Here is a 15,240-nt window from a genome sequence, read left to right as displayed (position 1 = left end):
AGAGTCCCAATATCAATTGAACATCTGTGCGATGAACTGGAGCATTGGGTGAAGGGATGTCTGTCCCACAACAGTCGAAGCCTACAGGAAGAATGGTCCAAAATTCCTACTGATTGGCATCGTACACTTGTGGAAAGTATGCTCTGTAGGATTGCTGCAGTCATCACAGTGAAAGGAGGTCCTACATCTTATTAAGGTGTGTGTGTGCACCATGGCTGTTTGTTCTTCATGCTATGGTGTCTACTGACTTTTTTCCAAACCATGTATATAAAATAATCTCCATTAATCATTAAACTTGAGATTTTTTCCCCTATAAACTGGGAATTATTTATCATCCAAAGAAAAGCTTTTAATGTTCACATTAAATAACATTTTTGTCGTATAGTAAATGATGTACAATTCATTTACTTTTCTATTACTTTTTTGGACACTGTTTTTTTTTTGATAAGATATTATAATTCATAGTTATTATAAGTTATTGTTTATTACAGTTATAATAAATAACTATAATATATATAAACTATTAATTATACTTTTGTAATTTCTTACTTTAGGTTTTCTCTCTGTTTTAATACTGATGGTAATATTAACAAATCCAACTCGAGGTAACATTCCTTGTATTTTAGGATGAAGCTGATGCACTGACCAATCATCATCTGTCAGCTGTATGGTTTCTGACGTATGTAATACTCCCATATGGAGAATACCAATTCTAAAAATATTCTACATAGAGAAAACTATATTAAAAATGGGCATAGTAAAAAAATATCATTCGTAATTTCAAACAGTTATCAAAGCAATAAATATCAATATTTATATAATTTGGATCTAAATGTATAATCTGAAAACAAAATGCAATAGTATTTTGTATAACATGTGCTTTCCCATGTTAACATGTTCTTAAAATGGCAAATTTTGCTTTTTGATTATTATTATTATTCAGGCCTCCATGGAGTCAAAAGACTCATCGAGGGAGGTCCCCTCCTAGAAAACACAAAGTCTATCATACCACTCCTTAAATGCATTGACCGTTCTCGCTCTCATCACTCTATCAGGCAATGCATTCCATGATTCAACCACCCTCCATGCAAAGAAACCACTCTTCACCCTCTTTCTCACAGTTTCCTTTTGTAACTTCCAGGGATGGCTCCTTTCATGACTCCTTCCCGCTGTTCAACCATGTGAAAGAACTCCCCAGTGTCAATCCTGTAACCACTTCTCAACAGTTTAAAAGTCTCAATCATATCAGCTCTCCTTCTTCTATCCACCAAACTCTGCAGTCCACATTCCCTCAGTCGATCATCATAACCAAAATTGTACAGTCCTGAAACCATCTTTGTCATCTGTCTTTGTATCCTTTATACAGTTAATTTATCCCCTTCAAGACAAGAGATCTGGGGTTGATGATTGATAGAAACCTTAAATTTAGGGGACATATTGCAAAGGTAGTGAAGGTAATGCAGAGTCTTATGTAACGGAATGATAACTATTTTATCTCTGCAGGTCAGTGTCCTTCTCATTATTGCAGCAATCCTCTGCGTTACCTTCACTACCTTTGCAATATTTCACCTAAATTTCAGGTTTCTATCAATCATCAACCCCAGATCTCTTGTCTCCCCTACTTCCTTCAGTATAGCTCTCCCATAGAGTATGCAGCGTCCCATCAATGTGTCCAAAACCTCAAGACCTTACATTTTGCTGCATTAAACCGACATCCCCCATTCATTTGCCCATCTATCTAGCTTATTCAAATACTCTCACAGGACTACCACATCTGCACTATTACTAATAACCCTTCCCAGCTTTACATGATCCACAAACAACCGAATAACCCCTTGCAATCCACGAAAAATGTCATTGATATAAAGGTTAAACAATATAGGTCCCAGTACTGAGCCCTGTGGAACCCCACTTGTAACCTTCTGCCTCTTGATATTGCTCCACCATACACAACTCTGATACCTTTCGGACAGCCAATCCTGAATCCAGTTGACCAACCTGACATCCAGACCCATGTGCTACAACTTGAATATCAGCTTAACATGTGGCACCCTGTCAAATGCCTTTGCTAAGTCTAGGAAAATGGCAGTATATGCCTTTCCCTCATCCAATGTTCTTGTAACTTTATCATAAAAGGCTAACATATTGCTAAAACAAGAGCACCCCTTCACAAATTCATGCTGACTCTCACTGATAACATTACCCTCACCCAATGCTATATATGGTCCCTCACTACTTTCTCCAAGATCTTACTAACTACTGATGACACACAAACTGGCCTATAATAAGACACTTGCAGTCTGCTACCACCCTTATGCAATGGCACTATCTTACCTTCCTTCCATTCCATGGGCACCTTTCCCACAGTCAGAGTTTCATTGTAAAGCCAGGTCAAAGGCACTGTCAGTTCCTCAGCACATTCTCTCAAAACTCATGGTGAAATACCATCCAGTCCCACAGCTTTACTAACATCCAGAGTACTCAGTATGTGGAACACACTCTCCTCCTGCACCTCAAAACCTCGAACCTGCTCTTTCCCTCTAGTATTCAAATTGACTCCTCCAGGATGAAATACTCCAATAAAGTGATGTTTTTTAAATAACTGAAGGAGTGTAGCCTTCAAAGTTCAAGAAATAGAAGGAAGAGGAGACGAGATGTTGTAGAAACATAAGATAGTAAAGGAGTTCTTACAGTCTAGATACAGGGGAAAATTTTGCAGTTCTTGGATGGTTGGTGGATAACTCAGGGTTATCCTTAAAAGCTTAAAAGTAAGGGTGTGTTTATGAAGAATATGAGTCTAAGTTCTTTTCATGGCATGTAGTGAGTAAAGAGAATAAGCTGCTAGTGGACATTGTGAGTACATATTTGGTGAATGTTTCTAAGGAGAGATGATAGGTACACCAAGGAATTACATCTTCCAGGTCCCTTTCCGGAGGTGCTTACATATAAAAAGTACAAAAGAAAAGTTAACTGACTACATTACCAGTTTATATTGGTAGGTGATGACTCTTCCTTTAATGTTTATTTTTGAGCCAATCATTTCAACATTATCACAAAATGCTATGCTAAAGTATTTATATTTATAAATGATGTCAGAGACATTTTTGATGAAAATGGTTGTGATCATAAATCAAGTTCAAAAGTACCAAAATAGTTTAGAAAGTGTCTTGCTAGAAGCAACTTCAGAATGAAAAACAAAACAAAAGCGAACAAATAAGAAGAAAAACATCTTGCCCATTCTTTTGCTCACAAGCTCTTCCTGTTCAACCTCCTCCTCCCCTCAATAAAAGCATCCAATGATGACAAAACAGAACTGTCCCATGTGCACTGTTAAGTGCTGATGATGGCAACCCAGCATCAACGAATATAGCTGCTTACAGTGTTAACTATTGGGCAATACTGGCACAGTCTGTTTTTGTTGACAACTATAATTATTAGTTGACTCCATGGAGGCCTGAATAATAATAATAATTATTATTATTATTCAGGCCTCCATGGAGTCAAAAGACTCATCGTGGGAGGGCCTTCCTAGGAAACACAAAGTCTATGAAGATTCATTGCGGGAGGTCCCTCCTAGAAACACAAAGTCCATCATACCACTCCTTAAACTCACTGACCGTTCTTGCTCTCACCACTCTATCAGACAATGCATTCCACGGTTCAACCGTCCTCCATGCAAAGAAACCACTCCTCACCCTCTTGTTCACAGCTTCCTTTCGTAACTTCCAGGGGAATAGTTTAAGTTTAAATGTAAGTTTAATTTAAATTTAAATTAATTAAAATTTAATTTAATTTAAATTAAAATAAAATGAAATTTAATTTAACTTTAAATTAAGTTTAAATAAAAATAATTCTGGATAATAGTATGTGTAAAAGTTGTAAGAAAATTGTGTGACGGATAAGAGTGATGGACTGCAATTATTAGAGGTGTGCAATAATCATTTCACAAAACAACTAAATTTTGATTTTAGTTGTTTTGTGAAATGTGAAGTGTGCTATATGTATTTGTTATCTTATGTTGAAAAATTATGGATTTTTAAGGAGGAATGAAAGGAGGGTGTGTGTGTGTGTGCGCGCGCTAAGTGTAATAAGAATGCAGACCTCATGGGTCATAATGAATCGATAACTGAAGATGATAGTAGCAGGAATGCAACAAGAAGGATGAGTGCTTGTCTGATAAAGAGTTTTTTATGAATGTTTCTCTGGATTCAATCAAGTCCAGAATAAAAGGAACTTTTAGCCTTTCAGAAGTCACTTCTACTTTCTTCTGTTGACTAGTGTCTGCAGCCCACAAATTCTCTGCATTTTTTTTCACTATATTAGCATCACCACACAAACCATTGTCCCTGGCAAGTACAGGTGTTTTGGGTGCTAGTGTCCTTGGTAAATGTGGCGGTCGAGTTTAGCTAGTCTAGAAAACGTGTTTTTAAAGTTAAATATAGTGTGGCTTTTTGTCACAAATTGTGCTGCAATTGTGCATCGGTTAGAAACAAGTGTCCTTCAGTGGTATTATTGTTTAGAACTGTGTTGTATACATTGTGTTTTCACTGCCGTTTGTTTCACTATATCAACGTGTAAAGATGGCGTCCAACAAGAAACGTACGTCAGCGGCGCGCAGGACTTCTACTACTACACGAAAGGCTGGCTCAGCGTTAGATTTTTCGCAATGGATGCGTTGCGGAAACTGCTATATGTATGCACCGAAAAATGTGAAGGATCTGTGGTCGGTCTGGCAAAATGAGAAGGAAAATGTCGACGTATGTGAGAAGTGTCGGGATAGGCTGGAGCATTTAGGAATGGAAGCTGACATCGGGACCGTAGCGGAAGAACTTCGGCGGGAGTTTATGAAAATGAAAAATGACCTTCATCTTCTTCATGAGGAAGTGGAAGTGATCGGTAAGGAGATACTGGAAGTTAAAGCTGAGTTTAATGTGTTAAACAGAGAAATTAGGACTATAGAGATTACTTTAGCTGAAGTAACTAGAACAGGATTACATATGGGTGAGTCTTTGGTTAATGATTCAGTAATAAATAGTATGGAAGTGATTGGGAGTCAACATAATAAAACCACAAGTGGCCTAGAAGAAATGAGATGTAGTGAGAGTGGGGGGGTAAGTAATAGAGAGTTGAGTAATGAAGCTGGGAGAGTCATGCTGAATAGTGTAGAGAATGAGTCCATGAGTGTGGACTTGAATGAAGTTATGAGTGGTAAAATATATGGTGATTCTATGATTAAGGGTATGGAGAGTGGTATGCATGAGGAGTGCTTGGCTGATGGGACAATAGAAAGAGTGGCTTTAGCAATAAAGAGAGGGCATGAAACAGACAAGATGATAGTTATGGTGGGTACGAATGACCTGAGAGGTAGTATAAATCGGGTAGGAAAAGATTTAAGAACATTATTAGATATTGTGAAGAGGAAAAGTGTCAATGGGAGAATAGTGTGTGTGCTGCCTCGTTTTGACAATTACGAGTTAAGTAGACGAGCAATGATAATGAATGATATGATTGCAAGAATGTGCAGAAAAAGAGGTCTGGAGTTTGTTGATGTTTGGAGTGTGTTTGAAGGAAAAAGGCAGTTGTATGCTAGAGATGGACTGCATCTTAACATGGAAGGACATAAGCGATTGAAGAAGTTATTGTTTTCTGAACAGGTTGAAGTTATTGGGCAGGGAAACTAATATTGAAAAGGTTGAGTGTAAGAGAGAGAAACTTTAGCACTGATTGTGTATTTATTGATTCTTATAGGCAGAATAAATTGCAGAAGAGAGGGGATAAAAATCGACATAGGACTACGGTAGTTAGTGACTTACATATCAGTTCTAAAGCCGGTACAAGATCTAGAGGGAATCTGCAATTTTTGTATACCAATGCTAGAAGCATTCGAAATAAGAGAGAAGAATTTTTGGCATTAGTCAGTGAAATCTCACCAAAAGTTGTAGGCATTAGTGAAACTTGGCTGTCAGCAGAAGATGTGGTCACTGGAATTGAATGTGATGGGTACAGTATTTTCAGGGAGGATAGAGAAGATAGAACAGGAGGAGGAGTACTGTTGATGATAGCTGATGTGTTGCAGCCAAAGAAAGTATTATATCATGATGATAGACATTTGAATGAGAGTTCATTTGAGGCAGTCTGGTGCGAAATAGTGACCAATGCAACCAAATATACAGTTGGATGCTGCTATAGGCCAGGGAGTACGGGGGGAGATATTGAATTCATGCATCAGCAACTTAGTGCAATGAGTGAAGGCTTAGTGATTATTATGGGGGATTTTAATTATGGTGATATCAATTGGAAGGAGGAAATATCACGTAGCAAAAAGGAAATGGAGTTCATACATCTTCTACGAGATAATTACTTGAAACAGCACGTAACTGAAGGGACACGTGGTGTGAGAGTGTTGGACCTGGTTATTGGTTCAGAGGTTATATGCATAAGTAAGGTGTTCTCGTTACCTCCAGTTGGTGAAAGCGATCATGTGGTATTGACTTGGGAGGTTGCAAAATCTGTGGATTTTTCTATTAAGAAGGGGTATGTACGGAACTACAGGTTAGGCAATTATAACAAGCTTCGGAGTGAGCTTGCAGCCATCCCATGGCAGAACATATTGCAAGGGAAAGATGTTAGCAGTGCTTGGGATAAAATCAGCGGGTATCTGAGGAAAGCAATATCAGATTGTGTCCCCATGGTCAGGAGGTCAAACAAGGCAGGCATTAGATGGATGAGCAGTAGTATCAAGCTTGAACTGCAAAAAAAGAAAATGTTATGGAGAATTTACAAGGAGAAGGGCGATCAGGACACCCATGAGCAGTACAAGGCTCAAGCTAGGAAGGTTACCAGCATAGTAAGAAAAGCTAAATCAGATTATGAGAAGACCTTAGCCAAAGAGATCAAGGGTAATCCCAAAGAGTTCTTCCGCTATGTAGCAAGTAAAAGGAAGAATGACTTCGGAAGGATAACCTTAGTGGGTGCTGATGGTATTGAAGTGACAAAATCAGATGTAATAGTCGAGTTACTGAGTGATCACTTCTCGAAAGTCTATCACCCAAGTGAGGATATCTCTACACCTATAGCAATACCAAATGTGAGAATTGAAGCTAAAGAATCAGAGGTATTAAATATATTGCAAAACTTAAATGCAAACACTGCAGTAGGCTTAGATGGAATATCAGCTCGTGTGTTGCGTGAATGTGCAAATGAATTGTCAACCCCTCTTACCTGGATATTTAATTTAAGTTTGAACTCTGGTATGGTCCCTAGGGAGTGGAAGTTAGGCAAAGTGGTTCCTTTGCATAAGGGTGGCTCTAAAACTGCGGTATTGAATTACAGACCAATCACCATCTCAGGAGTAGTGGTAAAAGTATTGGAAAAGTTGGTTAAAGACAAAATTCAAGAATGGGTGGATCAGGATATGATACTCTATAGAGGCCAACATGGTTTTGTTAAAGGTAGATCCTGCCTTAGCAATCTATTAACTATTCATAATAGAATAACATCTGAGTTGGACAAAGGAACTGGCTACACAGTGGTACTTCTGGATTTTGCTAAGGCTTTTGACAGGATACCCCATAGAACACTGTTACGCAAATTGGAGCAGATGGGAATGGATATTAAATTGGTGATATGGATAGGAGAATGGCTCAGGGAGAGATACCATAAGGTGGTGTATGGAGGAGCCGAGTCCAGAATGAGGCAGGTGACCAGTGGTGTGCCTCAGGGCTCTGTGCTTGGGCCAATGTTGTTTAATTTGTATATAAATGATATAGGAAATGGCTTAAAGGGAGATATTCAGTTGTTTGCTGATGATGCAAAGTTGTGTAGGGCAATAAAAAATCAAGCTGATGTTGAAAGTTTGCAGGAGGATTTAAATAAGCTGGTAAAATGGGCAAAAGAAAATGGATGTCAGTTCAATGTGGAAAAGTGTAAAGTCATGCATTTTGGGATTAAAAGATTACCAGCTGTGTACTACATCGATGGAAAGGTACTCCAAGAGATTGATGAGGCTAGGGACTTAGGGGTATTGGTAGATAGGGAGATGAAGTTCAGAGGACACATTGCTAAGGTGTCCAAGATTGCACATAGGATTACTTGGTTGTTGAGGAACACACTGACATCCAGAGATAAAGAGGTTATTATTCCCCTTTATAAAGCATTGATACTTCCACATTTGGATTACTGTGCTCAGGTCTGGTCACCTGGATTCCTTGGAGATGAGGAGGCTGTGGAGAGGGTTCAGAGAAGAGTGACCAAGTTGGTGAGTGATATAAAAAATGCTCCCTACATTGATAGATTGAGAGCTTGTGGATTGCAGAGATTGGTTGATAGGCGAAGAAGAGGGGATATGATAGAAACATTCAAATTACTAAAAGGTTTTTATAGGATTGATGCAGGGGAAATGTTTCAGCTGTGTGATAGTGATGGAAGAACAAGAGGCCATCTCTGGAAATTAAAGAAGAGTGTGGTTAACAAAGGTGTCAGAACAAGGTTTTTTGCCTGGAGGGTGGTGAATGAGTGGAATTCATTGCCTGACTTAGTTGTGAGCTCTTTGTCTGTAAATGAATTCAAGAAGAGATATGACAGATATTGTTTTGCTAGTTTGGGTCTCCCGCGATGAGTCTACTGACTCCATGGAGATACCCGTAATAATAATAATAATAATAATAAAAAAGTAGTAAAAAGTAAAAAGTAAAAAAGAGTAGTAAAAAGTTTTGAAAAAGTGAACGAGCAATCTGCTGAATGAAACCATCGATGGTAGTAAGAATTACAAAAGTGATATGAATGTTGCAGAATTTGAAACAGAGTGCAATTAATGGTAAGTGAGGATTGACAGTGAACAAGCGCATGTGACTGATGATGAAATAGCAAGAGTGAATGATAACGAAAAAATGATGCAAGATTGAAAGCCGAGTTGAAGATGAGGCAAGAGATTAAACAGATGTGGAGTGAAATGAGGAGAATTGTAGATATGTATGGAAGAGTCAAGAAGATGAAATCAAATTATATCAACATGAAAGAGGTAATGAAGGACTTGTGATTCACATACAAGATTCAATTATTAAAAGTGTGGTAAATTAGAAGATCGACAGGTTTATTTTCCTGGAGGTAAAATGAATAGAGTGATTGAGGGGGTTGGATATGAGAAGTATGCAAGCAAAACAGTTGGTAGTGATATGGACGAATGACTTGACTGGGAACAAGAATGTAAGAATGGATATCAAAAGGTCGTTAAGAAGGATAAAAGAGAACAGTGTGATAGGAAAGGTAGTCATTGTATTGCCCAGGTATGACAGTGATGAGATGAGATGGAAAGCAAGGATTATGAATGATATGTTAGAGGAAATGTGTGAAAGGAAAGGAGTGCAGTTTGTAAATATGTGGAATGAGTATCAATGGACAATTGAATGGTTTGGTGCAAGTCATATAGAAAGACTGCTACTGAAAGGGGAGCAATGAATGTAGAGAATGAATCTCAGCAAGTAAGAAGCAATGTGAAAGAGCAGGAGAGTAAGAAAGGAGATTTTGGAGTGATGCTTATGAATGTAGTAGTATGAGTGTGGATAATGAGAGAACAAGTGTGCAAGACAAACAGGAAAACAAACAGACTAAGGGTGGACAGGTGAACTGGGATGAGTAAAGAGAAAAGCATGAAGAAGCTAGATCTAATATCATTGAAATTTGTTCTATATCCAGGAATGAGATATGATGTTTGTATATGAATGCCAGAAGCATCAGAAACAAGGGTAATGAAATAGTCGCATTGACTGAGTTCGTTCACCCGAAACTGTGACTGGAATAAGTGAGACACATGATTAAGTAAGAAATAAGATACATAACATAAGTGAGATAATCCTGTCAGAATGTCATCCTGACAGGAATAGAGATTGAAGGACATGATGTATTTCATGAAGACAGAAAGGGTAAAAAGAGAGGTGGAATGCTAATAATGATAAAAAAATAATTATGTCCATACAAGGTAGAAATGCAAGGGAGGAATAGTGGCAGTGGTTTTGAGGTAGTATAGTGTGAGATAGAGGTGGACATCCATTGCAGTATGCAACGAAATAATGTTAACTAGACTCGGCATTCACAGCAAATGTAACGAATAGTAACAGGCAGTGACAGGTTACCGGTAAATAAACGCCGAGAGCAGCAGAGGGCAAGTGTGCAAAAGCTGTAACATTCAAACTGAAATAACGAATTCCTCTTTTCCCTGACCTGTCAGTAGTCCATGCCTCGCACGGTTAGTTTAGTCACTTGTTTATCACTGTTAGTGTTAGTTGTTTATTTATCCTTAAAATGGATTCGAAACGCAAAACCGAATGCGCTGGTAATAAATCTAAAAAAACAAAGATCTGCAATTACTTTAGAAGAAAAGTTGAAAATAATTTGTATGTATGAAGATGGGAAAATTATATCAACAATAGCTCGGGATATAAATCGACCTATTTCGAGAGTGAATACAATAGTATTCACTGTCGAAATAGGTTGATTTCGACAGTGAATACTATTGTATTCACTGAAGTATAAAGTACTTCAGTGTAGTACACTGAAGGATAAAGTTCGAATTATTGAAAGCATGAAAGGTGCAGTAACGTCGAAGGGCACAATCATTACCAAGTAGAGGCTGGGCCTGATTTCACAGCTGGAGAAATTGTTGAAATTCTCACTGGATCGAGGATCTAACACAGAAGCGGATACCACTGAGTTTTCTGATTATCCAGGAGAAGGCAAGGTCTTTACATAAAGATTTACAAGAGAAGGCTGGCATCACGGACATGGAGAGTGCATTTAAAGCTAGTGCTGGATGGTTCGAACGATTCAAGAAGTGTACAAATATACACAGCATCAAAGTCATGGGTGAGGCAGCAAGTGCAGATAGAGACGTGGCAAGTAAATTTCCCGAACTTCTGGCAGAAATAATTGAGGAGGAGGAATATTTGCCTGAGCAAATATTTAATGTTGACAAAACGGCTGTTTTGGAAGAGGATGCCAACACGGACATTTATTGCAAAAGGGGAAAAATCTATTCCTGGATTCAAGGTAGCAAAAGATTGGATCACTGTTATGATTGGCGGCAACACTTCAGGGGACTTGAAACTTAAACTGCTTACAGTGTACTATTCCCAGAGACCGCAGGCCTTTAAGAACACTGACCCGAGCAGGCTGCCCGTAATCTGGAAATCCGATACCAAGGCTTGGGTTACACGTGTGCTGTTCATAGACTGGTTCAATAATCACTTCATTCCTCAGGTGAAGGAATATTGTGCCAAAAAGGAATCACGTTTAAAGTGCTTCTCCTCCTGGACAATGCCCCCAGACACCCTGGTTTCCCTCTGGGTCTTTTTCCTGCCAATGTGACACAGAACTCGTTTTGCTAATTTTTCCTCTCCCATTCTGTTTAAGTGACCATACCACAAGAGATTAGTTCTATTAATGCATTCCTGGATGCTAACAATATTAAGTTCTTTCCTAATATCCTCGTTTTTAATATGACATTGCCACTGATGCCATCTGTTCACCCCCTATAATCTTTCTCGGGACTCTCATATCTCTGGTCTCTAGTCTTTGGTCAAGTGCTTTATTTCTAACCCAGCTCTCAGATCCATAAGTTAAAATTGGTCTGAACACTGTCTTGAATACAGCTAATTTAGTGTTTTGACTAATTTCTCTCTTATTCCATTTAAATTTATTCAGTTAACTTCCTACCATACCAGCTTTATTGATTCTATTGTCTATTTCCATATTTAATTTACCATCTTCACTAAAAATTGTGCCTAAGGTAGCTGAAATGTTTTACTTGTTCTATAGGTTCTCCATTCACAATGTAGTTAATATTTTCACTGCTTCTGCCCATTTTCATTGTCTTTGTCTTGTTACTGCTGACCTTCATGCCATATCTATTAATTACAACAGTTATCAATTTAGTCAGGGAATCTTGATGCTTGAATTGGATTTATTTAGCAGTATAACATCATCTGCATAAAGCAAAAAGCTGAGACTAACATATCCAATTTTGATAACAGGTTTAATACCACTTACCTTCATAATGTGATCAATGTAGATAATGAATAACAGAGAAGATAATGTACATCCTCTGACACCAGATTTAACATTAAACCATCTTCCTGTGCTTCCTTTAATTCTAACTGCTGACTTCCAACTAAAATACAGACTAAGTATTGATTGATATATAATGCCCCATTAACACCATACAACTGTAGCGTTTGGAATAGCTTCTCTATTGGCACCTTGTCATATGCCTTTTCCAGATCTATAAAACTTAAATACAGATCTTTGTTATATTCTCACGATTTCTCGACTATTTATCGTAAAGTGAAAATCTGATTCTGACAGCCTCTATTTGGCCTGGATCCAGCTTGTTCTTCACCAAGCTTCTCTTCCACAATCCTTCTCAACCATTTCTCAAGTATAACTGAATAAATCTTACGAGGAACACTGAGTAGAGAAATACCTCTGTAATTCTCACATTCAGTTTTATTTCCCTTTTTATATATGCATACTATGAGAGCCCTACTCCAATCATCTGGAATTCGTCCACTGTTCAGGCCTGAACTGTGCAGTTCAGCCACTGTAAGACTTATACATCCATACTTGAGCATTTCTGGTTGAATATCATCTACTCCTGCTGCCTTTTCACATTTAGGGCTTTTGATGGCTTTTTCTACTTCATGTATGGATATGTATTCCTGACTGCATGTCTGTTGAGTGTTTCTTACTACTGTGCTATCACTGCTTGTTTCTTTTAGCAATTTTTCAAAGTAATTACTCCATACTTCAAGGATATCTTTTTCTCCATTATTTAAATTAAGGGGATATTAAATCCCACATTGTTTTAAAAACTGAATAAGAAACTCAAAGATCGGAAGAGTTTCATGCCGAATATAGTATAACTATAAACGTATCGGCGAATACTAGCGTAAGCTAAAGCACATAGTTCAAGTACATAGTACAAACTAGGGCAACTCGTTGCAAAGGTGGAGAAAGTTCTGATCGGTATTCTTAGTATTTTCCATAATGTAAAACTCATCTCCTGGGAGATGCATGATGTTATACATTACGGTGGGAGGTCACTAACCAGACCGGTTTCGATTTTTATTGAGATCTCCTCAGTGAGTAGCTAGACCAAAGTATAATACTAAGGGTATAGCGAAAAGAACTTATATACTCTGCTATACGAGTTGTCAAAAAATTGCACCCATAAATTATTTAAAATAAAGAGCCAATAGGCTTCATTTTGGCAATGTAAAACATTATTTAAATTAAGGGGATATTAAATCCCACGTTGTTTTAAAAACTGATTAAGAAACTCAAAAATTGGAATCAAAGAGTTTCATGCTGAATACAGTATAACTATAAACGTATCAGCGACTACTAGCGTAAGCTAAAGCACGTAGTTCAAGTTCATAGTACAAACTAGGGCAACTCGTTGCAAAGGTGGAGAAAGTTCTGATTGCAATTCTTAGTATTTTCCATAATGTAAAACCCATCTCATAGGAGATGTATGATGTTATACATTATGGTGGGAGGTCCTTTATGATTACTGTCTGAGATTCTCTCTCGATCAGATACTGGCAAATTTACTCTCTCAAATAACAAATACTCTCTCAGATAACATACAGAGGTGAGGAATCTAACATTTACTCTAGTAGTCGCTGATATGTTTATAGTTATACTATATTCAGCATGAAACTCTTTGATTCTGATCTTTGAGTTTCTTATTTGTTTTTAAAAACAATGTGGGATTTAATATCCCCTTAATTTAAATAATGTTTTACATCGCCAAAATGAAGCCTATTGGCTCTTTATTTTAAATAATTTATGGGTGCACCTTTTTGACAACTCGTATAGCAGAGTATATAAGTTCTTTTCGCTATACTCTTAGTATTATACTTTGGTCTAGCTACTCACTGATGAGATCTCAATAAAGATCGAAACCAGTCTGGGTAGTGACCTCTCACCATAATGTATAACATCATGCATCTCCTAGGAGATGGGTTTTACATTATGGAAAATACTAAGAATACCGATCAGAATGTTCTCCACCTTTGCAACGAGTTGCCCTGGTTTGTACTATGTACTTGAACTATGTGCTTTAGTTTACGCTAGGAGTACCGATAAGTTTATAGTTATGCTATATTTGGCATGAAACTCTTTGATTCTGATCTTTGAGTTTCTTATTTGGTTTTTAAAACGATGTGAGATTTAATATTAATATTTAATATCATTTTGGCGATGTAAAACATTATTTAAATTAAGGGGATATTAAATCCCACATTGTTTTTAAAAACGAATAAGAAATTCAAAGATCGGAATCAAAGAGTTTCATGCCGAATATAGTATAACTATAAACATATCAGCGACTACTAGAGTAAGTGTTAGATTTAATATATTTAATAACTTAATATTTAAATTAAGTTATATTAATATAACTTAATTTAAATAATGTTTTACATCGCCGAAAAGAAGTCTGTTGGCTCTTTATTTTAAATAAATCTTTTTCTCCAGTTTTCTTGTCACCTTTATCATCTCTAATTCCTTTTACAGCTCTTTCCTCCATTTCTGAGCTTCTTCAGCAATCTACAGAATATCTTTCCACCTTCTTGATATTTATTTTCTATGTTCTTACCAAAGTCATCCCAGTCTACAGTTCACATCTGAAAGCTGCTCAACTTTTATTTGCTTTAAAACTTTCTTACATATTCTTCTTTTCAATATGAGATTCAATTTTATGACTGAAGACTAAATGGCAATCACTTCCAATTTCAAATCCTCTTTACACTCTGGTGTCCTGCACCAGGGAGAAAACATTCCTATCAACAATAACATACTCCTTCTTTCATTCCTTGTCTCTTCTCTCCATGTGAATTTGTTACATTTTTATGCTGGAATATTGTATTAGTAATACAATAACCAGTCCATGTCCTGAGCAGAAATCCAACAGGTATTTGCCATCATTATTAGCTCTTTTTCTCCAAATTTTTCCAAAATATTTTTGTATGTCTGACAATCATTTCCTACTCTGCTATTTAGATCCCCAACAAGGACCACCTTTTCCGTTTTGTCAGTTGCTTTCTCTAAAGCCTCAAAAAATTCTTCCACTTCTACCTTAGAACCTTCTGTGGGACCATAGGCACAAATAAGTCTCATTGTCCAGTTCCTCATTCTCATATTTGCCCACATTACTCTACTTGAGACTGACTGCCATTCAAGAAGATT

General features: G+C 37.3%; 1 protein-coding gene across 1 annotated transcript in view; it reads right to left on the bottom strand.

The window, feature by feature from the left end:
• Vps13B (vacuolar protein sorting 13B) overlaps positions 1-15,240 on the bottom strand; it is a 1,316,993-nt gene that overhangs the window by 244,378 nt on the left and 1,057,375 nt on the right. Inside the window, exon 41 of the mRNA XM_090406926.1 lies at positions 550-723. Coding sequence (XP_090263052.1) covers positions 550-723 — 174 coding nt within the window. The remainder of the gene's footprint in view (positions 1-549; positions 724-15,240) is intronic.

This window comes from Typopeltis vanoorti, chromosome 17, assembly GCF_054136105.1.
Source record: "Typopeltis vanoorti isolate ZY-2024b chromosome 17, IOZ_Tvanoo_1.0, whole genome shotgun sequence".
In the NCBI taxonomy this organism is placed as follows: Eukaryota; Metazoa; Arthropoda; class Arachnida; order Uropygi; family Thelyphonidae; genus Typopeltis; species Typopeltis vanoorti.
This window is presented reverse-complemented; position numbering and strand designations above follow the sequence as displayed.